The 23,192-nt window shown below is 37.0% G+C and overlaps 4 protein-coding genes across 4 annotated transcripts; 1 reads left to right on the top strand and 3 right to left on the bottom strand.

The window, feature by feature from the left end:
- Positions 1 to 1,514: 1,514 nt before the first annotated feature.
- hbt (headbutt) lies at positions 1,515 to 15,255 on the bottom strand. Its single transcript, XM_068294915.1, has 5 exons — positions 15,174 to 15,255; positions 7,419 to 9,214; positions 6,989 to 7,355; positions 4,125 to 4,308; positions 1,515 to 4,060 (listed from the first exon to the last, which is right to left on the bottom strand). The coding sequence occupies exons 1-5, from the start codon at positions 15,253 to 15,255 to the stop codon at positions 3,358 to 3,360; spliced, it is 3,132 nt and encodes a 1,043-aa protein (XP_068151016.1). The 3' UTR covers positions 1,515 to 3,357.
- LOC137580598 (uncharacterized) lies at positions 4,722 to 5,492 on the bottom strand. The gene has a single exon (XM_068294696.1). It carries the CDS (start codon positions 5,490 to 5,492, stop codon positions 4,722 to 4,724), a length of 771 nt encoding a protein of 256 aa, XP_068150797.1.
- On the top strand, positions 5,579 to 6,638 carry LOC137580911 (uncharacterized). The gene has a single exon (XM_068295061.1). It carries the CDS (start codon positions 5,612 to 5,614, stop codon positions 6,584 to 6,586), a length of 975 nt encoding a protein of 324 aa, XP_068151162.1. The 5' UTR covers positions 5,579 to 5,611; the 3' UTR covers positions 6,587 to 6,638.
- Positions 15,256 to 15,727: 472 nt separating the features above from the next.
- On the bottom strand, positions 15,728 to 17,191 carry uno (univalents only). The gene is given in 2 exon segments (XM_068295062.1): positions 15,728 to 16,692; positions 16,694 to 17,191. Coding segments are annotated over 2 exon segments (1,092 nt in total). The 5' UTR covers positions 17,035 to 17,191; the 3' UTR covers positions 15,728 to 15,941.
- Between the last annotated feature and the right edge of the window lie 6,001 nt (positions 17,192 to 23,192).

The following is a 23,192-nucleotide window of genomic DNA, read 5'->3' on the forward strand; positions in this document are numbered from 1 at the left end:
ACATACTATATACGTATTCATTACATTTTGATGATTGTTTAACAATTTTACATGTACATACATTTATTTATTTATGTAGACTATTGTTTTTATTTGGTTTTTTGGTTGCTTTGTGGATTTTCGATGAGGTCAACTTTGATTTTTTGTTGTTGGTTTGTTAAATAACTTTTCTTTTCTTTGTTTTCTGATATGTGCTTACTGTATAATGTTTTATTTTTTATGTGGTTCATGTGAGATTTATTTACTTGGTATTTATCAATTTTTACATTCTTCCATTGTTTTGTTTTATGTTGTTGTAGTTTTTTTTTTATTTTTAATTTTATTTTTATTAATATTCAGTCTATATAAACATACATTTATATGCATTAAAAAAAAACGTAAACGAAAATTCACAAAATTGGGAAAATAAGTATATTTGTATAAAAAAAGCAAAGAAAATCCGAAGCACATTTTCAGTTCTGCTAATAAAAATCTTCAACCAAAAAACGGTTACATTTTTCTAAAAAATAAAAACAAAAATTCAAAAATTTTGTAAAGTTCTGGAAACAGAAACTCTGAATTATCAGTGTGTGTGTGTGTGTGTGTGTGTGTGTGGATTATGTAAATCTATCAAAAATTAATCCGTACTTTTAAATTTTAAATTTACATAATAAAAGTACATATATTTTTAAGGTATTAAACTTTTTACATCCTTGCATTATGTGACCATTTTCTCTTAAGAGTTTTGTTTTTAATTTTGGGTTAGAAAGCAAATTTATCATTCTTTTTTTCAATGAAAGAATCTATTTTAGTCTGCATATAAGTTTAGATTTAAGATGTTAAATTAAAATAATAAGAAACTGAATATGTTTTTGTTAAAACTATTTTTAGATATTTGAGTTGCCTAAATTGAGAAAAATTTAAATCAAACCTTACTAAAAAGGTCGGTAAAATCGGCGATACTTTCAGGACTTCAGAAAGTCTATAACTTTTAAAATATTTCAAACTTTTATAAAACATTTATAAGTATAATTCTCAAACAAATAAAAAAATAGGAAGTTAAATTTAAAACTAACAATTAGATTACCTAGAGGACACTTGCAAGGATATAGAAACTTTGGTGTACCAAAGTTAGTTCTGTGGATGTTTAATTTGTATTTGTTTGTTTTTTCTTTCTTCCTTTTGGTTTCTTTTGTTTCTTTTTTATTTATTTGCTTTGTTAACACATTCCTCTTGACGAGTTGCAATTTGATTTTACTATATAATTCATATAATATGTGATTTGATTTTGTTTTTTTGTTTTTTGTTTTATTGTGTTACTTTGTTCAATTGTTTGTTCGTTTGGTTTTTAATTTGAATATAGATAGAATTCCTGTTCAACATATATGGAAAGAAAAACAACTATTTACATACACATACACATAAATATCATTCATTATATTTTATATATATATATATAATTATATTGATCTATAGGGTAAGCACACGATAAATGTAAATCCAATTTAGAATGAATGAAAATTAAATATTGGCCGATTTTGATTTGGAACATTGTTGTAGAGTATAACATAATTACCTTAATTCGGGATTAGTCTATATTTTGTCTAAAATTTGTCGTGAATTGAGTTTTGAAATATTTTTTGACAGGACTTTTGTTTAAATTAATAGTCTCTGTAAGAACTAAGATCCGAGAATAACCATTCAAATTGCCCACTCGGGTATGAATTTCATTTTCGTGCACATACCAGATTCATGTATATATATCTTTAATTTATTGTAATTCTTAATTGCATCTATAAATATTTTTTGTTATGTTTTTTATTTTCGAGTTTTTGTAAATATGTCATTTGTTGAGCTTTCTTCTGTTTAAAGAACTAATATAACAATTTGTTATATTTATTTTATTTCAATTTGATTTTTTTTTTTTTTTTTGGTTTTTGTAGTTTTTATCTTGTTTCTTTTTTTTATATTTTCTGGTTTTGAGCAAATTTATTAACATCAGTTTTAGGTTTATTTGATTGTTTCTCTTTTTCGAGAACACTTTTCTCAATTTGACTAAATTCTATGCAAATCAATGCCAAGCACATTAAATAATTAATACATATATTAGTTTCTGTTTCAATACATTTTTTAAACAGCTGCCAATTTTTGTTTTATCAAACCCAAGGCACAGTGCTTTAAGGGTTTGATCTACACCTGCACCGATATTAAACAAATTTTTTTCCAGGATACAAATAATAAAAATATTTGGAAAATACAAGTAAAATGGAAAAAGTGAAGTTTTACAATTTTTAGGCAGTTGATGTGTGTAAATTTTTCATTAGTTGGCGAAAACTAAATAATTTATAGATTAAATAGTTTTTTAATGTGTTTAATTATAAATTAAAGGTAATAATATGTTGTTTTTTTAGTTGTAACATATTAGAGGATGTTCAACTTAGTCCATACAATATTTTTTGTATATTTTTTTCTAAATATTTCTAAATACTTTTAGGCAAATGCCAAACACTTGTTTGCCCTGTGAAAATATTGAAATTTTCACTTTGGAATAGGAACGAAAAAAATGTTTGTGTCTTACATCGAATTGAAGCATTTCAATTTGTTTTTTTTTTTTTTTTAATTTAAAGCACAGTGGTTAAAGTTAAGATAATTAGGATTTTCTAACATTTCAGAGTCGCAAAACGCAAAAAATGGTGGATTTACGGACCAGTGTTGATAAACATTGAACTCTGTTACTGTTGGGAGTTAAAGAAAAGTCCCGAACTTTAAAAAAAATATTCAATTGAAATGAAATTGGAAAAATTTCACTGAATTTGGCGTGTTTATAAAATGAAAATGCTTTGTTTTGTATATCAAAAGTTGGCAATTTGGATTAAGAGAGAAAAATTTGATTTTCAAAGGGCTCCTGATTCATATGAATTATTTAACTTCACCCACTGTGCTCTAACGGTGCTGCGTTTCTGTTTACAAAGCTTACAAACATTGCAGATTTCTATAATCTTTGCAACATTCTAAATATCAACATAAAAATAAAAATTGTTTCCACAAAACATTTCTACACTTATAAAATTACGAAACTACTTTTATAGTTTTACAGCAAAACTACTGGAGCCAGATGGCTATATCGATGGCTAATCGATGTTACCTTTTACCTGGCTGGCAGGCAATGAATCTTGCATACAATATACAATATACGAGAGAGTTTAATACAAAAAAATTCAAATCAAGAGTTTTTTAACCACTGTGCACATGCGTGGACATGGCCAAGTGGCATTGCTCCTCATTGATGGCAGAGCATTGATCCTCACATTGGGCACAATGCTTCTCCAGAAATTTCATGGACAAGTGGAACGTATACCGGTGCCGGGTGCAACGCCTTTACATTTTATACTCGACAATCTTATTGGGATTAAGGAACTGTTCACGCTGCGAGGCATCCAAATGGGCCACAGTGCGTGTCAAGGCCGAATTGGAACCAGATGCACTGCCAGATGATTTGTGTTTGCCATCGCCGCCTCCTACGCCGCCGCCGCCACCTCCACCACTAGTGCGTCCAGAATCTGTTCCAATCGGCTGATAGACACCATCGGCACTAATGACACCAACATTGACACCAGCAACAACTGGCTGTTGAAGATAACCCGAATACTGGGGCGGCATTTGGTAACTTGCTGGCGGCTGCTGTTGCTGCTGCTGTTGTTGTTGACGCGGCTGCTCAGTATGCGCAATAGGATATTGCTGCTGGTGAGCATATTCTTGACTACCACCACCAATACCAGCAGCGGCACCAAGCGAACCACCAGCACCACCGCCACCGCCACCGCCACTAATAGCTCCACCCCCTCCAAGGCCACCGCCCATGCGGGAGCCCGAATCATCGTTGAGTCCTTCGCCCAGCTCACCATCGCGATTATGGCGACCCCGTATGCAGAGCTTGGTAAAGAGCCAGACACGGCCGCGGTAGAGTAGATAACAGCAAAAGTGCACAAAAAAGGTGAAAATTATGGCACAGGCTGTCACAATGATGGCCTTGCCTGGTTTGGTCCAGTCCATCATCGGATAGATGGCAGTTTTTCCTTTCCTGCAACAACAAAACCAAATCGTTAATATTCTAACCAGCAAGAGCATTTCTCTATCGCATTTACCTATCTGTGCCACCGGCCAAGAAATAAATTCCTGTAAATATGGCATAAGCCAGTCCAATGCCAGTGGTAAAATATGCATGACTCATCTTAATCGGATGGCCGACAATTGCCAAATCGATGAGCATTATAATTGAGTTTAACACATGCACCATAATATTCAGGGCATCGATTCTATCATTATTATCTATTAAAATAAAAACAAGGTGAAATTTTAAATTAAATTTAATGTACATAGGTAAATAATTTATTTCAAATGAAATCTAAGTAAATAATAGATGGTCATTCAAATTGCAATTTTTGTTTGATGAACATTGCTTTATGATTACGTATACGCTGCGTTGTCATATGTGAATTGTCGAAGTCGAACATTTACGTAAAATATTTAGCCCATTTAAAAAACCTTTTGTTATTAAGCTTAGAAAACTGGAAAACCTCCAACATTCGTTTTTGAATTCTTTGAGAATACATTTATTAAGTATACGCAGCGGTGCACCTACAATGAATCTATTATGATTGAAAAAAATTATAGCAAGCCGAAGTTAAGCATTCAAATTGAAATTTTATCTTAAGTATTTCTTTTGCTTTCTGTGTGATTTTTTAAACGTCAGCGTCCATCACGCGTTTAAGATGTTTCAAATTGTTTTTTACGCCAATATAATGAAAGGCATACTCAATATCATCGGCTGAATGCAGAAAGGCATAGATGGCCAAATAGTCAATGAGAATGACAAGAGAACAGAGAGGCGCATCCATGTCAGGCACCGTGTAGTTCGGCCATCGACCACTAATCACTTGGGATTGAAAGAGCAGTAGAGGCAGCATGAGTAGCCAGAGAACGCAGTGCGTTATCCAAATGGACAGATCATCATCACAGTCCGAACAAGCAGTCGCTATCAATGTCATTACGAGACATACCAGACAGACAAGTGAGACTGTTGCCAAAAGAATGAAGATGCCCGGATGTAATGAGGGCGGACGGCACGAGCCCAATATGAAAATCAGACTCATTATCAATATAATCTCAAAGGTTAGCAGAATATAGTAGTTGATATTCTCTTCGGGTAAAACTGAGGCCACACCAAGTGCCAGAAGCAGACCTATGCTACAGGTAAAGATCCAATTGAAGGGAAAGTTTCGTCGCAGAAATAATAGATTGACATAGATGCAAAAGGTCAGCAGACCGCCAGTGACAAAGGTAACTGCAGCCGGACAATTACGCTGCCCGGACCGAGCAATAACGATGCCAAAGACTATCAGCAAGAGCATGGAAATTAAAATGTATATGAGAGCCACACCAAAAATCTGCCAATACAGGAATCCTTTTGGACTGCGCCAACTGTCCACTACTGTGTTGATTATTTTGGGCATTGTTCATCGATTGGAGTTAGTTGTTCGAGTTGAGCTGAGTGAAACAAAAGGTAAAGGAAATTCTAAATTTTCGGAGCAAACGATTTTGGCTTTTTCTGTCTGTCAGATTTGGAAAAAAAATGACAACCATTCCGTCCCATATGTTGGGGCTCACAAGATCCGTTTCAGCTCCCGATTTTAGTCAATGGTATCATTATGAAACTCATGGGCATGAAGAGGAACTCGAAAGGTCGTCCTCGCCATCCCAAGAGGGCTTGCAAGTTCAGAAAGACATTATTTTTGATTCGCCAAGATCATCGATTGTAACAAGTTTCCAGCCCCGGCAGCAGGCTACAGCCGAGACGCAAACCCACCAATTGTTGCCTGCAATCAAGTCTCCCTCGTTTCTGGAATTTCGTAGCTATGTTTATTTAATTACTGGAATTCAAGTGCTCCTGGCAGTGCTCCAATGGCTAGCCACCACATATGAATGGCAGCCAAAATACAACTTAGCCGAACGAAGCCTCTTTGCGATAATTCTTTTATTGATATGGACCAATCTCTCACTGGGATTCCTTGGCTTTCGGCGGCTACAATTTAAATTTCCCTTGAATTGGATCATTTTCGTTTGCATATTCGAGAGTCTCACTCTGCTGGTCATGTTTCTGTGCATAACGGAATTGGATCTAACTTGGCCCTTTATGATTGTTGGCATACTTGTTTTTGTCATCTACACAGCTCTGGGTCTATGGGTTCCCTCCATATTGTCAGCGGATCTATGGATTTTAATATTTGCTAGCATATCGGTGCTAATAGGAGCCATTATTGCCATGTGCATCGGTCTGGCCGTGAGATTCTATATTCCACTCACCGTCTGCATGATCATCTTCGGTCCCTGGGCAATGTATAACTCTCAAAATGTGAATCGTGTTAAGCGAATGGGCTACTGCAACCGGAACTATATGGCTGCGGCTGTCAAGATGTACATCAACTACGCTTGCACTGTTGGGGCCACGGTTTTGGTTTATCGTATTTCCGTCGAATCAGTTGAGGATGAAGCTTGCAAGAATTCTGTGATCTGCGAGAAGCGTTCCTTTCATATATTTAACATATGATTTTCATCTATTTTTATTATTCGAAAATAAGAACTTGATAGTTAGGCTCGTTGATGGTTGGACTAGTTGCTAGTTTCTGTATGATAATGACGAATTCATGTTTATTTCTGTATACTTAAATTAATAGACAACAGGACTTGGGGGGCTTCATGAGTCGTATGCTCGAAGGCACATTAGTTGCGACGGTCAGAGGAAGACGCAGAACAGAGTCCTAAATATAGGAATAACAGTCTCTGGCAGTCGTAAAGCAACAGAAATTTCTAATAAAACACACAGTACAAGGGTTTAATTGAGACCTACTCAAAGTATTCAAGTTCACTTCAGGTATTCCATTGGGGATAGTGGAAAAGAAGGTGGTGTAGATAAAACTATACGTCAAATTGGCTGATGAATGAAACTTACTCTTATTGTGAACCAGCCCCCAATAGCACATTGTGACAATGAAGGCATAAACTGTGGCACAGGTGTAGAGCACCCAATATAAATGATGTAATCGACTCTTTTTGGCCTGACGCACAATCTCGAAATCTTCACGTTCCACCATCATTCCCTGGGTGACTATCCAAGCGGCCAGCCATGCTTGCACCGTGCAAAAGAGTAATCCCCAGTGGGTTAAATATATCCACCATTTGGCGTAATGATTCTCATAATGAGTTTCATCAGTGCGTCCAATATCCAACAGGGAGCAAACGAGTGCTGCCAAACAGGTGATGGCTGTGATCCAGCGATAGAATAGATAGACTATGCGGACTTGTGTGTTGCGTTGCCACTGAAAAGATAGAATAACGAATGTGTCAAGTAAAAGATTTCTTTGTATCACTTTGCCACTCACCTGACATAGATAGAAGTTGTGGCGATGGACATGGTCCGGTGTGAATTCCGGGAAGCAACTGTTCCACAATTTACTAACCATCATTCTTTGATTGCCCAGACAACTGCTGGCGTCGTTTGCAAAGTGATTGAAGCCTTCGCAACTATCGTGCGATGGATATTGATACGAATGGTACGATTGCTGTTGTGATTGTTGATGTTGCTGATGTTGTTGTTGTTGCTGCTGTTGTTGCTGATGGTGGTATTGTTGTTGCGGTTGATGGTGATATTGTTGATGATGATGTTGCTGCTGCTGCTGTTGTTGTTGTTGTTGGTATTGATGGTATTGTTGATCCGGCGTTTCACGCTGCGATTGTGTACCTCCAGGAGTGGCAACTACGCTGCCCGTGCCACCACCTCCTCCTCCTCCTCCACCTGAACCTGAGCCTCCTCCGTGCTCCGTTTGGTATTCTTGTTGCGGCGGCGTTTTGTGGCCGATGATGAAACCTTCACTATTTCTATATGAACGCAAGAAATCCGGCAGACGTGGCGCCGGCTCACTATGATTGAATATAATCTCGTCGTCGGCGTCTCCGGTATCGTCTTCCTCGGCAAGATGTTGCAGAAATCGCACCTCTTCGAGGCTATCGCAATCGGTGGACAGTAATGCCGCTGGAAGCGTCCCTTCAAGCAGATATTCTTCTTCTTCGAGATCGACTTCGTCGTCGTCTTCGGTGGTGCTTGCAATGCCCGGCAAATAGCCGTAATTATCGTAGGCGTCGTAGCGCCTTCGGGGCGTGGCCTTATAACGAAAGCCGCCAGTTTGCAATTCGTCGGCGGCGGCAACAGTTGCTGCTGTTACTGGCGCTGCCTGTGCGACTGCTGCTGCTGCCGCTGCTGCTGTTGCTGCCGCTGCTGCCGTGTATGTCTGAAAGGGATCGGCTGGCAATGTTCGTGTACTCCGGCTGGTGGCGAAATAATAGTCAGTGGCTACACTAGGCGCCGGCGGCGGTGGTGGTAATGCCGGTGGCACAGGTAACGGCGGTAAATAACCAGGAGAACTTCCCGCTGAAGCTAAGAGCGGTGTGGGTGAGGCATCGAAATTGATGAGAGCCGCTGCTGGATAACCTCCGCCAGTGTAGCTGCCAGTCAAATGACGATAGGGATAAGAGGTGGCTGCTCCTACACCACCACTGCTGGCGGTGGTGCCAATATAAATGTGTGCCGATGTGGAGGGCAGATGGTACCAGCTGGCTAAGTTGCTGCTGCCCAAACCAGCAAATCCTAAACCTAAACCCAGACCCAGACCGGAGCTGGTTGTGCTGCTGCTGCCTCGACTGAAATAGTAACTATATTGTTGTTGTTGTTGCTGCTGCTGTTGCTGCAGTTGCTGTTGCTGTTGGTGCTGCTGCGGCGGTGGTGGTGGCAGCAATTGGTTTTGATGCTGCTGCAACAATTGCTGTTGTATATATTGCTGCTGTGGCTGTGCCTGCAGCTGCTGCTGATGGTATTGCTGATGTAATTCGTACGGATTACTGCTGCCCGTGAGCCAATGTCGATGTCTTTGTATATTATTCTGCCTTTGATTGTACAGAAATTGCTGATGTTGCTGCTGCAACTCCCGTTCAAGTCGTTGCAGCAGCAATTGTTGCTGTAGCTGTTGGATTTGCAGCTGTTGCTGCTGTTGTGCTAGCAATTGTTGCTGCACTAGCTGCTGCTGCTGCTGTTGCTGCTGCTGCTGCTGTTGTTGTTGCTGTTGGCCACTAATTGGCACCGGTCTAAAGTAAAACTGCGCGTAATCCAATGTGAAGGCGTTTGCTGTTTACTTCGCCGCGCTGCGGCCACCCACCACAACACAAATGACAGCTTTTGTTTTTTTATGGTTGCAATCAGTGGTTTTGTTGCTGCTGCTTCTGGTGGTGTTGCTGCTGCTGCTGCTACTTCTGCTGAAAGTAAACCAGGCAAGAAATAAAAGAGAAAAATGCTTTTTGAGTCGAGTCGAGTACTTGTCATATGCGAGCTTATAAGACACTAATTAGACAGGCATTAAGTATACGCCGTGTGCGCTTTGGCGCCCTCAAGTGCTTGCTGCTTAACAGAGATGACAACAAAAGAGATAAAAAGAGTCTGTGAGCCAGTGAGTTTTCTACTTTTTTCCTTGTGTTTTGTATTTTTCTTACGATTCGTTGGAATTCAGTCTAAGGGCCTTTTTGAATAGAAGAAATGTGAAGATGAAAACCCAAACAGTCAAGCCACAACCCAACAAGCTAGCAATCTCTTGAACTTAGACATAACTAATTGCAAGAGTAGCAGCAAATTCAAAGACTAATGATAACTAATCATTATCCTTATAAGGTAAGGAGTGGGAAGAAGTATTTTCCAAAAAAAACTCTTAATTAAGGGCTAAAAATGTAGTCGATTACTAATTCAACCATTAAATTTACACAGTAAGAAAAATGAAATATGGCGTTTCTATGGATCAATCAATAATATATTATGAATTAAGGAATTGAAGAAAACACCTAATATAATTCGCTATTAATTAAGCTATTTTGAAAATACGTATTATTGGATTCAATATAATTAATTGTAAAAGTGATTTGTTAATAATAGCCAAAAGCAATACGTTTAATTATCTATCATAATTAAATGTATTATATATAATTGTTTCAAATACAAACACGATGAGCTATAGAATATTAATTTGCGAAACTTTCAACTCATTTGATCTTTGGATTCCCTTCAATCATAATGAACAGGGCAACTACTTTGCTTTTTTTACTGCCCTCCCTCCCATGCAGTCGAAGCCCTTGCAAAATTTACCTCATTAAAAGTTTTGCATCATTCATTCACACACACACACTCACATATGCAAGTACTTACACACACACACAAACACTTGCCATTCATTAAATGTTAGCTTTACTATAATTTCATGTGGGCAAATATTTTTGCTATAAAACAAATGAGCAGGCAACAAGAACAAAAAAAAATTTACCCTACTATATCATCATGAAGAACTGATATGTTGAGTGTATATATAAGGGTGTGCGAGAGGGGAAAGGGGAGGGTGAGAAGGACTAGCTAACATGGCCGTCTGCTTCCGCCTCTTTCTCATAGTTTTGCCTGCAGTGCAACACTTCCTGTTTACATAAACAAACACGTCAATGTGTCTGATGCGCAGCGAGACGCCAACACGGCCTCCGACCCCTTCCTATCCTATCCATACATCACAGTACTAAATACGTGGGAGGTGCTCTTGCTGTGTGTGTGTGTAAGTGTGCAAGTCTTTTCACATGCATACAAATTTTTTACATTAGCTCAACAAGGATTTTGTTTTCAATCCAACGACAACTTTTACTGTGCAAGGGGCGGGAAAAAAGTTGGCCCTGGCCTGTGGCAAAGTTAATATTATGTTATATATTTCAATGAATGAATATTTGGAATGAAAAATTACAATCTATGGAGGCCTCAATAAAATATATGCCATGTAAATATATTAGAAAAGTCTTTTAAGCCCCAAAATGTATGCTACACTTCTATAAATATAAATGTTTCGTATATTCCAATTAATTTTTGTATATCATGTGCCTGGTTTATTGAAGAGTTCTTTTCATTTTCTTTGTTGATGCATTAATTATCCTTTGAGCACCACATCCCATACGAAGCAATCTTTCCTGCTCCATATACTCCTCCACATATATAATTGATTTATCAATAACGTGGCGCGAGAATTAATTGGCAACGACTTTTGTATCGAAATGGTGAATGAATTATGGTGAAAACACATTTCCACTTCGTCTGTTTTTCTTTCATTTTCTTATTCTGTCTCTTTTTCTCCCACTCTTTTTGTTGGCCAATTTTTTTTTTTTTTTTTTGTCTTGAAACTTATGTAATAATACAATTAAGCATTTTCATGCAGAAGACTGCGTTTGATTAACAGAAAATTCCAAGTTTAGCCAAGTGTAAGCTCTCTGCTTTAAGTGGGGCGGGGTTCGGGACACAGAAGCAGATTTCAAAAACAGAGAGAGAGAGAGACGAAGCGATGAAATGAAATGAGCTGAGATGAGATGAGATGTGAGAATGCAATTTAATTAAAAATGAAAAAAATATTTTTCGTTTTCTTCTTCACCAAAATGAAGAAGCTCACAATTCCTGTAACATTTTGGCATAGTTTCTTGTTTTTTTTCCTCCTCTTTTGGTTCAGCTTTAATTCATTTCATTCTTTGAACTGTTTGCCACTCGTTTCAGCTGACAGGAATGCGTTAATTTTGAAGAATTTTGTAATTTTGTGAGCTCTCAAAATTAAGCTGAATAAGTATAAGAATATATTTCATTTTCAAGATTATTGAATGTTCAGTTGAAATGCTTTAATTTAAGCAGGCAAAATTGTCGAGTATTTTTTTTTTGGTGATGGAGTCTTTCTTGGTTACGCCCATGCAGGGGCGGGGCGAGAGAAAACAATGCCTGGCAGACACTCATAGGACATGCTTTTGTAATTAAATTAGCATTAATGTTGTCGTTGGGATTATGAACCGGCAATCTGCTCATAGTCATCCTTGTCCTTAAGCTCGTCCTTGTGCGGGACTTCATCAAATATCGTTCATCCGACGTGTGTGCGTATATGTGTGTGTTGTGCTTGCTGCGTGCATTTGAGTTTGTGTGCGTGCGGCTACTTGAGTGAATTTATGACGCATTTTATGGCCACAATTGGCTTGACTTATCTTGCCTGGCTGAGCTTTTAACGTGTCTGCCGTACATCCATAAAATTTCAATTTCCATTTCAATTGCAACATTGTGAATTATTACATTTTCCTCATTTTTCCTTTTTAATGACCTGCAAATGGGTACGTGCTTCTAATTGCTTAGCGCAAAACTATTATTCAAATATTTTTCCTACTCCACACACAATGCACTTCCTCAAGTGGACCCATCTATAAATATTCCACCATAGAACGGGATGACCCTTAAGCAACCGACCATTGACATGGCTGGCTTGCTGTTTGGCTACTCAACTTTACTTTAATGTCCTGGCACAAAAAAGTTTCCTAACCCATGCAAGCGAAAACGAGTGAAATGATTGAAACACAAAGTTTTTTACCCACAAAGTTAAACGAAGTTTTTCACGCCCATCCACACCCACCCAAAACACACACACACACACACAAACACAGGGGCAAAAAATATGTATGCAAAGCAAAAAGAGTAAAAAAATTACATTAAATGCTCAAGAAACTCTAGGAAACTCCTTCATACGCTTTGTAAAATACAGGAAATTAAATGTTTTCAAAGAAAAATAAAAAAATAAGATCCTTAACTTGTGATACAGTAGGAAAAAAGGTTTTACATATTAAATGTAGATTAGATTCCATTGTCGTTGCGTCGAAAGTTCTTATACTCTCATCTGTTCCATTCAAAAACATCCAAAAGAATAAATCAAGGAATGAATCGTTCGAATTAAAATCATTAAGAAAGTAAATGAAAACATCCCAGACAATGCCATAATTCTACTAACAGAATACAAAGAATATCGAAGGCAAAATGAATAGGAATGCTTAAGTTGATGGAATGTTAGATGGAAATACTTTCTATTTTCTACTACGAATTTTATAATTTTTTATTCAATAGTGCCTGACTAGGCAGACTGATTGAGAGGGTATGATCAAATGTGTGTGTAACAATGTCGGAAGTGTAGGGCCCGACCCAAAGCACAGCTCGACACAGACTTTGTGGCCGGAAGTGTGCACGTAAGCGTCCATGTTAAAGAGCTGGTGCTGTGTGTGTATGTATGGGTATGCCCCACAAGGGCCATTTTGGCTTGGTGTGAGTGTTTTTCAAGCAAATTGCCAATGTAAATGTTGCAGTAGCAGCAACAACTAAATGCTGGCCCTCTCGTAGCAGCTGTGTAAACAACGCCAATAACAAAAGCAACAACAACCAAATCCCAAACACTCCGATGACGTCAAAAGACACACAGACACACACACACTTACACAACTAGCAAACCGAAAATGCATTTAGTTCTACCCTTTTTTTCCTCCATCTTTTTCAAATTTCCCACGTTCTTCTCTTTTATGCAGACAACTAACTCAACTCTCTGAACTCAATTCAAATCCGCATACAACCAAAATGGCCGCAACGGAAGTTCCTGGGCCGCCATTTTGCGTTTTGCTGCCGCACGCGCGTTTCAATTTGATTTGATTTTATTGCCATAGTTGTTGCCATTGCCGTTGCCGTTGCCGTTGCTGCCTCTCGCCACTGTTGTTTAAGCATTTAGTTTAGCATTTAAGTGTTGGCTGTTTGTTTATTTGCCGCTGGTAAATGAAGCGCACAAATCATTAAGTGCTCCACTGGGCTATGGCCACACAGTTTGAATAGGACGCGAAGGGGAAACAGTTGGGAATGGTTAAGTGGAAAGGCCAGTAAAGCAGATGCTATGCATCGTCGCCTGGGGCAGGATTCTTTCTCCATATACATAGGGTAAACAGTTGGTTAACCCGTTCTGTGAATAAATATATTCACAACTTACTCTGGCAAACTAATAAAGTTGTCCCTCACAATGTTGACATTGCCAGTTTAGGGCATAATATTTGCTTTAGTTTATTTTTGTTTGGTTGGTGTTGTTAGTAAGTTTCTTCTTTGAATGTTTCCTACTTCAGCGTATTCTGTTACCGACTGCCATACGTGGAAATGGTTGAATGCTCGACCTCTGTTCAATTCAATGAACTTTAGCTGTCTTCTATGCATATTGATGTTTGTACTACATAATATCGGGCATAACATGTAGAAATAGCGAAACGAACATCAGGAAATTGCATGGAAATGAAAGTCAGAGGCGAATCTTTCATTTACACAAAATAATTGAATGGGTTCTGTATCAGAAACAAGACATATAAACGGGAAGGTACTCTCAATTTAAAAATCAAAACCAAATACGAATGAGTTCAATATAAATTCACCCTTAACTTAGGCGACATATCTACTATTGACAATTTAATAATAAAATAACTATCAAATTTGATCATTCATATTATTAAGGTCAGACTTCTACTGAAAGTTGCAATCAACCTTAAAGAACATTAAAAGTGCTAAAAAAATTTTATTCAATTTAATCATAAATGCCATCTAAATTTAGAATAATATATTTAACTTTATGGCCAAATTTAGCAAAGAAGAAAGCGAAAATAATGTTCATATAATGCCAAAAACCGTGCCCACTACCACATAGTCTTCCCTCTTGCAATAAAACTTGTGCTCGAGCCGGCAAGTTAGAAGGCGAACATTAAAATCTCTTGGATTTTCACTTATTATTTGTTTATGGCATAACCCATAAGCATAAGCCAAACAAATGCCAAAAATATAGTTTGTCAGGGACAAGTAAAGAGAAGTGCAAGTAGCAGGAGCAGCAGCAGCAGCAGCAGCAGCAAAAACACAAGAAGCCAAGCCAAAAAGAAAAACAAAAACTGCCATAAATCAAAATATGCATATACACACACAGCATGCATGTGTGTGTGTGAGTATAAGTATATATTTCTTCATGCTACAAAAAGAAAAATGAAGAAAGCAGAGAGCAAAATATAAAGAAACTTGATAAACTGCTTTAAGTGAGAAAAGGTAAAAGAGAAAACCAAAACGACCAAAATTGAATGCGAAGGCAAAAAAAAAAAAGGGAGTGGGCAAACGCAAAAAAGAAAATCAGTTGAAGAAGAAAATACATTTCCGCTAACGACAATCAAGGTGAAATGTAAAAAGTGTCCAGGAAGTTGTCAAAACATACCAAACGAGGCGGTCAGATAACATTTGCCTATATATAGGCGGTGCCTGATGGTTGCTTGCTCGTTTTGCTTGGTTACCAACATTAAGCATTTAAAGTCAGTCGAGGATGCTTTAATACTTAAGATATACATACATAAATGTTTTCTATTTTTTGCATAGACTTCTTGGCTTCAGAAGTAAATAGAGTTTCTTAAGAAGTTTGTTTGTTAAATCAGGTTAAAGTATCTCTAAATTTCTTTGCTGTTGGCTTTCAGTTGCCAATATAACGTATACGCACGGTAGGACAGTGGATAATCTTTTTTACGCCTATGCTATGCCTACTATATACTTAGGTCAGATCCGCCATTGTTATAATAAATGAAAATGCCGATTAATATAAGGAAAACTGTGAAAGATTAAAATCAATTTGATTCTGCCAACATCTGCCTAATATTGGAGACGGAAGGGGAGTATAAAGTTAAAAAAGTCAGCTCATTTTTTTGAAGGAATGGAACTGTTAAATAGGAAGGTGTTGTTAACATAGGAGGTATTAAAAGAAAACTTTGTTGCATAGTGTTGTTTGTATAGTTGTGTAGTAACAATTAGTTTTTTTATTTTTAACATAAGTTAATAATTAGATTTGCATATACAAGGGCCAAAAATGTGTTCGTTCTTGGATGCAGACAGTCACCTAAACGATTTTTACATTAATCATAGAGTTACCAAAACTGATTAAACGATATGTTAGTATGCATGTTTAGAAAACTAATCAAGAAGCCGATTATTTAAGCTAGATCCATTTGGGTTTCGAATCGGTTTTCCCCAGACGCTTTTGTTTGGCTATCATGGTCCTCACTTCGCGATCGATTTCCAACGGCTTAGTCGGAGCTAGTTGGGCATAATTGGGTAATGTGGTTGCTATCTTGTCCACGCACGCTGTTTGGAACTGATGTTTCAGGGTTTGGGATATATGTCCATTAGTAGGCGTGGTAAGCAAATCAAATGCTGTCGTCTTAAGTGATTCGAATTGTTTCCTGGTCTTGGCCATTACTTGATTGTGCACAGTTTTCTTCTTGGTTAACGACGAGGACAATTTACTAACACTGAGAGGGCCCAAGGACTTTTTGTTATCCACAATTAATTTGTGACGCCGAATCACCAGCTTCTTAGGTGCTTGAAGTCCTTTCGTTGTGGAGACCTTTGATGAAATCTTCTTTTTCTTTTGGAGCGGCGAACAACTTAGACTGGACTTGGACTTGCTGGTCGCATTGGACTTACGACGAGAATACGTGCGAACGGGTGGAGTTTTCCGCATAACGCTAGAAATTGTTGACTCCACGGACTTGGGGACAGCCGTGCTGTGCGATGATGTAGCCGGTGTATTCAATTCATTTCGCCCACCGAAAATGCGCCATTGATTAGGCGACTCTGCAATAAAGCTGGCGAACAATTCCTCTGGATTCAGATCTTCTGGAATAGATAACTCGGCAGGCTTGGAGCGTATTTGATCAGGTGTCTTAACATCACTTTGGGGAGGTGATTTATTTTCTTTTCTTCTTTTGGTTGGGACTCGCATAAAAGGTGTGCTCCGGGCCAGTGAAGTTGGTCGTTGAATGCCCGAAGTACCCGCCGCAGTTGTCTTTCCCCCCCGTCCCAATACAGTCAGCAACTTTTAACGGGAGCGGTTCGGTTGTTATGTTAGCGTTGTCGCAGCACCGTCTATTTGGTATAATGTTCTGAATACTGATTCGGCCCCTGACAATCTGCGGCATAAACAGCTCACTCTCGTAGCCTTGGCAATTAACCAATACCACATTCTTGCCCGATAGCAGCTGAACATGAAAGCTTAGTGCGCCGCGAGGACTCTTGCTGGGAACTTGCATTGTCGCGGTGGACGATTTTTATTTTATTTAGTCGCAGTGATTTCACGTTTTAGGTTTAAATATGTCTTTACAGTCGGAATATAAAAGAAAAAATATACTATGTGACCGTAATTAGAAAATAAATGTAAATTAGTTTGTTTTTGACATACCGACCTATAGTAACTGATAAAGTATCCCTCTATAATGACAAGTTAAAAAAAGAGTATCTTATCGATAGAAATACATTTGTATTTCCAACACTAGTGATAAGGATGGGAACAACTTTGGAACACTGGTTTTGTTCGACTTTGAAAAATGCCAGAAAATTCTTATATTTCTAATCGATGAATTGATTAATCGAATAAGACGATCGATCTATTAAAGGGGCTCGCCGGCTAGCTTCTATGGGGACGTAGGATACAAAGAGTCCAACTACTAAAGAAACACCAATCGGCTTTGGCATCTAGTGTGTGGCATATATCTGATCCATTTGAGTTCTTCTGGCCCAATACAAGCAATGATAGCAATCCCACAGTTTCTTCTCTTGCCATTTTCTCCTTTTAACGCTTTAAGGACACTTTAGAATATCGTATGGCAGAAGAAAGCAAAAAAATTTTATATATTTTTATGAATATCCCTTCTCAAACTTCTTTTAAAGCCTCTAATCTAATAGCAAAGAGAGAGGGAAGAGCATACCAACTTCGTAAAGGTTACATATAATGCTACCCTTTGATTTTTATTTATGATGTTTAACTGTGGAAACATGGGAAAATAAATTATCTGGTCTGGGCGTGAAAAATTGTTAGCCTGCGTTCTTCACTTCGTTTTTTTTTTTTGCACTTTTATTATTCTTTCTTGCATCCTTGCCCATTTTTCATGCCGCTTTTTCAAGGCCTATGCTCCTTTCTTTGTTGTTGTCTCTTTTTTTTTAATGTGACGGGATTTTTAATGAAATTAATTTGAGTAACATGAAGCCGAGCTGCAATGTCAGCATCACAGGCCCTACCACCCAATTTGCATTGTTCATTAAAGTTGATAATCTTTTAGAGTTTTGTCATAAATTTCAGGTATTAAACTATCAAAAATGTCCTCAATATGAACACACACACACACACACACACACACACACACACACACACACACAAAAAGTGGTAGGTTTTCAGCATAAATGAGAAATAATTGAACGTATTGAATGGGACTTTGGGTACAGAGCATCAATTTTCATTTTAACTTGGTAGAGGACTTAAGGTCAAAAGTTTTAAGCTGACAACAAAGCATTTAAGTCGGATTGTTTTATAATTAAGATAACTGTCAGCTTTTATAATACATTCACAAATTTAGTATGTATATTTCTGCATACCAAAACGAAGCTTTAGTTGGAATATCGTAAGATAAGTTAAATGAATTTGTATTTACTGATAGAATTGAAAGAGAGAAGCAAATTTATTTAATGAAGTTTTCTTAATAAAACTTTGAGCTTATATAGATATCAATTTGGTCAAGATTTCTATCTACACTTAGTTATGTTATGAGATAAAGGTTTACAATGATATAAGTTCTATTTAATAGAAATCTAGATGACATTGGATATTAATAAATGAAACTACATATACTACATACACATATTTCACACATATTATATTATTCCCTTTCTATATATTTCGCGGCTAATAAATTTCCAATTTATAGAATGCAATTGCAACCTGCCTGATTGACTCATCATACTTAAGAGCAACACTAACAATTTGCAAGCAATGCAAAATGTCAAGAGCTCTTCAATAATTTTTGGTTTATCAACTGACATATGTCTTAGCCACAAAAAAAAAAAAAAAAAACAAATTTCTTTTGACCAAAATCTTACATTGTCTTTTTCCGCTTTGGGCTTTGTTTTGCCTTTACTGGTATGGAGTGTGGGAGCAAAAACTAAGACTAAAAATGTTGCAAAGTTTTTGGTTGTTTCTTCCTCTGTTGACAGCAAGTTTCTGTTTTCTTTTTTCGTTCTAAATTTTCACTCAACTGTCAGTAGAGACAATTTGTCTGCTGCTCACTTCCCCGTTCTTTGGTTTCCGTTCTTTTTCTGCCATCAGCTGCAGTACCTGCAGTTTTCCACTTTAATTGCGGTCAACGTGGTTGCTTTTCTTTGTCTTCTCTTTTTTTTTTTTTATGCATTTTTTTTATTCAAAAATGGCAAATGAGAAATAAAAAATATATACTGCGAAAATTCGTTGCATACTTTTAGGTGCACCACGTGCTATGCCTGGCAAACAATTTTTGCAATGAATTCTATTGTAGGCAAGATGAATGTACATAGTTTTCCTATTTTCCATCACATTTTCTGTCTTTTTTTTTGTTTTTTGGTTTTTGTGTTTTCTGCTGTTTTGTTTTTCAGTTTTTCAGAGTTTCGCCGTGGTCTAGTTTGCCGTTGTTTTTCCTTCTGCTTCGTTTTGCTTGCGTTCACGGACGGCTGCGTATTGATTCGCTGGCAGAATACTTAAGCGCATTTTGCATGCATTTGTCGGCCGATTCAGCCGCCACCCACCCACTCCATCTCTTCTCACTGTCAGTCTGTCCTGTTCTGTCTGTCTGTCTGTATGTCAATGTGTGTGTGTGTGTGTTTCATCTGTATAAATGTCCTTTCATATGTATGTATAACCTTGCTGCATTTGTACCTCTTGTTCATGTTTTTCAGCCTCCCATTCCCTGCAGTTTTGTGTTTTTTGTTTTTGTTGTTCACCTGTGGTTTTTGTCGCATTGATCTGAATAGTGGGGACACAGTGTCTTGAAATCAGACAAAATTATTTTCTAAATTACTTTAAAAGTTCGTAATGCTCTCAAGTTGCCTTCACAAATGTTGAAGGTTTGAGTTATTGTCCATACAAAAGTTAACTATGAAACAGTGAGAGATATGATGTTCTTAGAAAGATCGTACCTTATACAGGTAAATTACATATAGAGATTTAAATGGGAAGCTTGTATTATTAGCGTTCCATGGAATAAATGAATAGTTCGAAAAGATGAAAGTCGATAAATGAAAGCAGTTATCCACATGTTTTGATGTCAATCTCCTTATTACTTTTGCTAATTGATTTGGTGAATTTTTGGCACTGTTCCAAATCACTGTGCATTGCGGCAAAGTCATACAACGTGTTATGGAAGTTTCAATTAAAACCGATTTCCATATGCATTGATGATTTTAAGTTTTTAATAACTGCACATGAACAACATTTTCTCGTCGAGTTTTGTTTGCTGTTTCGGTCTGTGTTTTTCTGTTTTGGCTTATGTTCTCAGCATGTCTGCGTATTGATGTTATTTCGATACCATTTGATGGCCATTTGAATTGGAAACATTTGCAAACATATGTGCACGCCTCTGTTGCTTTTCAATTTTGCTTATTTTCCCCGAATCTCATGCGACCAAATCGAGGGTAAATGCATAGTAGCCTGAAGTCAAATGGCCAAACACGTGTCGAATGGGGAATTTTTTAAAAGCAGTTGGTAATTAAGTATCAAAATTACAGACAAAATGTGCCATTAATCATAAAGAGACAGCGAGAAGAGTGCCAAGAGTATCACATTAACCATAGCCAATAAATTAGCATGTATTTCGAGGGACTAAAAACCAGAATAACCGCTTTATTGAACTAAAAGCTGATACAACAGTTTTTCCATGCATTCCATTTGATTTATGAGTGTCAAGAACAGAGAATCGTCATTTTCACTTTGTTCTTGTTTAATAGATATAGTAGTATAGTTTGTCACTCGTATGCTAGATGAGGGAATGTTGTGTCTGGTTTTGATTTAGTGACCATTCAGCAAAAAAAAAGAAGAGAATAAATATATAAATCTATTATTTAATATTCAACTTTTACTCAACTGCATAAATGGGACAAGCATACATAGGTAAAGAGATACAGTATCTGTGTATGACATAGACATCTGTCAGCAGAGAGTGAATTGAATGAGAACCAGCGAAATGTTAAATGGTATGCGAGGGGACAATACGAAAAGGGGGTAAAGCATTCACACACACATTTAATTAAACCAACTACTTTCCCCTCTAAGCCATGAGTATGAATGGGTAGGTGTGTGTGTGAGTGTGTGTGTGCAATCAACGTCCATGCGGTTCATGATGATCCACGGCAAAGGGCAAGGGCTGCATTTATTGTGCACTCTTCCCTCGTGTTTTTTTGTGTCAAAGGGCTTTGCTGCCTGGCTGGCTTTCAATTTCTATTCTGTCTATTTCTTCCTCTTGTTATATTGTTTTGTTTTGTTCTTGCTAATTCCCAACCCTCCATCCCTTCCCCACCACCCTCGCCATCTTAGCTTTAGAATTGGTATTTTGCATTTTACAATTTACTTACGTACATACATACATGTGTATATATAAATTAAATAGACAAAAACATTAGCCAGAAATCGTTTAAAAGCTGTTGTAAATGTGAAACCAACAGCAACAGCAATATTTGTTCCCATTGTCGAATATGTTTTCCTAATTATTGAGTTCGTTGGAATTGTGGGTAAATGCGAATGCTACACGAACTTAACACACAGACCTCCTTCCGTAAATGGCAAACAATTAGTATTAAATTACGTTTGCCATGCAAGCATTCTCAAATTTCATACGTCTTTGCCAAATTTCTGAGACTGAGATAATTGCTAGTTATGCGCAAGCCATATTAATGAAGGCTTGGGAATTTCATATTAAACCAAAATTAGTTGGTACCAGGATCAAGACTTACGAGGATGCTAGCATTTGAGAATTGAATTTTAAAACGTATTGGTCTATCACTTTCAGCTATTGGTCTATCCCAAGCTAAACATTTTCCCATCTAAAACGTAGATTTTGGCAGATGGATTACATAAAAATATTTGTATCTTCTTTCCCTTAGGCCGGTCTTTATTAAAAGCAATTAGTACGAGAAATTTATAATATATTCTTTTATATGTTTGTTTGTTCCAAGTTTAGAGCAGAAGTTAAAGACATGTTGGAAAATAAAAGAAACATAAATTCATTTCATAAGCGAAACAAAGTAGATCTAACAAATGTAAATGTAGCTAAGAAAAGTTTTATGGGCCATTGCAGCTTCCGTAACACAAAGAGACTTTCCATATGTGAGATATATGATATACATTTTGCAAATTTCATTAAAACAACTAAACAATAATTTTCTGCAAACTGCAATGGATCTTGGGAAACAAATTGTTAAAGCCAGAAATCTATGTCATATGCTCAAGTTAATTTTCTATGTTTATTCTCAAGAGAAAATAAATATTTCTATAGAGAGTCGCTCAATGGGACATTAAACATGGAAAATATTTAAAAATTCAAATGTGCGGATCACCACAATAACAAAGAGTAACTACTTTGTTTGTTTATTTAAATAAATTAAGTTGGCAATAGAATTACTATTCAAAAAGACAGTTACTCTGTTCACGTGTCGTATACGTTATTTGCATTGCTCATACGACATGCAGTGCGTTTTTAAAAGTTACTGAATTATCTGAATTTAGCCAATAGAATGAACAACTGTTCTCCACAGGATACACAGGAAATGTTAAAAATACTTGAATTATTTTCTTTTCATCAAAAAACAGCTGCTCTTTTCTGTTTTGCTAAGATGCAAATGTAAGATGGAAAAATAAAAAAAAGTACAAAACCATGAAAAATGTATATGAGAGAAAGAATAAGACGAAATTATTGCCAGGTGTGAAAGGAAACAAAAGGATTAACGTTGACTAATTAAATTTGTATATGGAACAATAAAGATTACATAATTAGCTCTATTGATATCAAGTCTTAGAACTTGCATAGAATGCAAACTCCAAGTGAAGAATCTAAAATCTATGTCCTATGGCACCTTCCTCAAGATATAAACAGACGTCTCTTTTTTTTCTCCATCACTTATAATTGTGGGCATATCATACTAAATTGTGAGAGTTGTGTCAGCTGTGTGTCCTATTTTGCATTTTGCAACTTGTCTTGGGCATGGTTAGTTAGTTAGTTAGTGAGTGGGTGAGTGAGGTAAGAGCAGTTTAGGCTGCAATTAAAATTGTTAACTGTGTCGTAAAATCGCATTGGGGGCATTTTGTTGTAGTTGTTGCTGTCGTCGTCGACGTTGTTATTTTTGTTTTTCTTGTAGTTTTAGCAGCTGTCACCATTGGCTTGGCTATAGTGAATTT

Source organism: Drosophila tropicalis, unplaced genomic scaffold, assembly GCF_018151085.1.
Source record: "Drosophila tropicalis isolate 14030-0801.00 unplaced genomic scaffold, ASM1815108v1 contig_845, whole genome shotgun sequence".
NCBI classification, from domain to species: Eukaryota; Metazoa; Arthropoda; class Insecta; order Diptera; family Drosophilidae; genus Drosophila; species Drosophila tropicalis.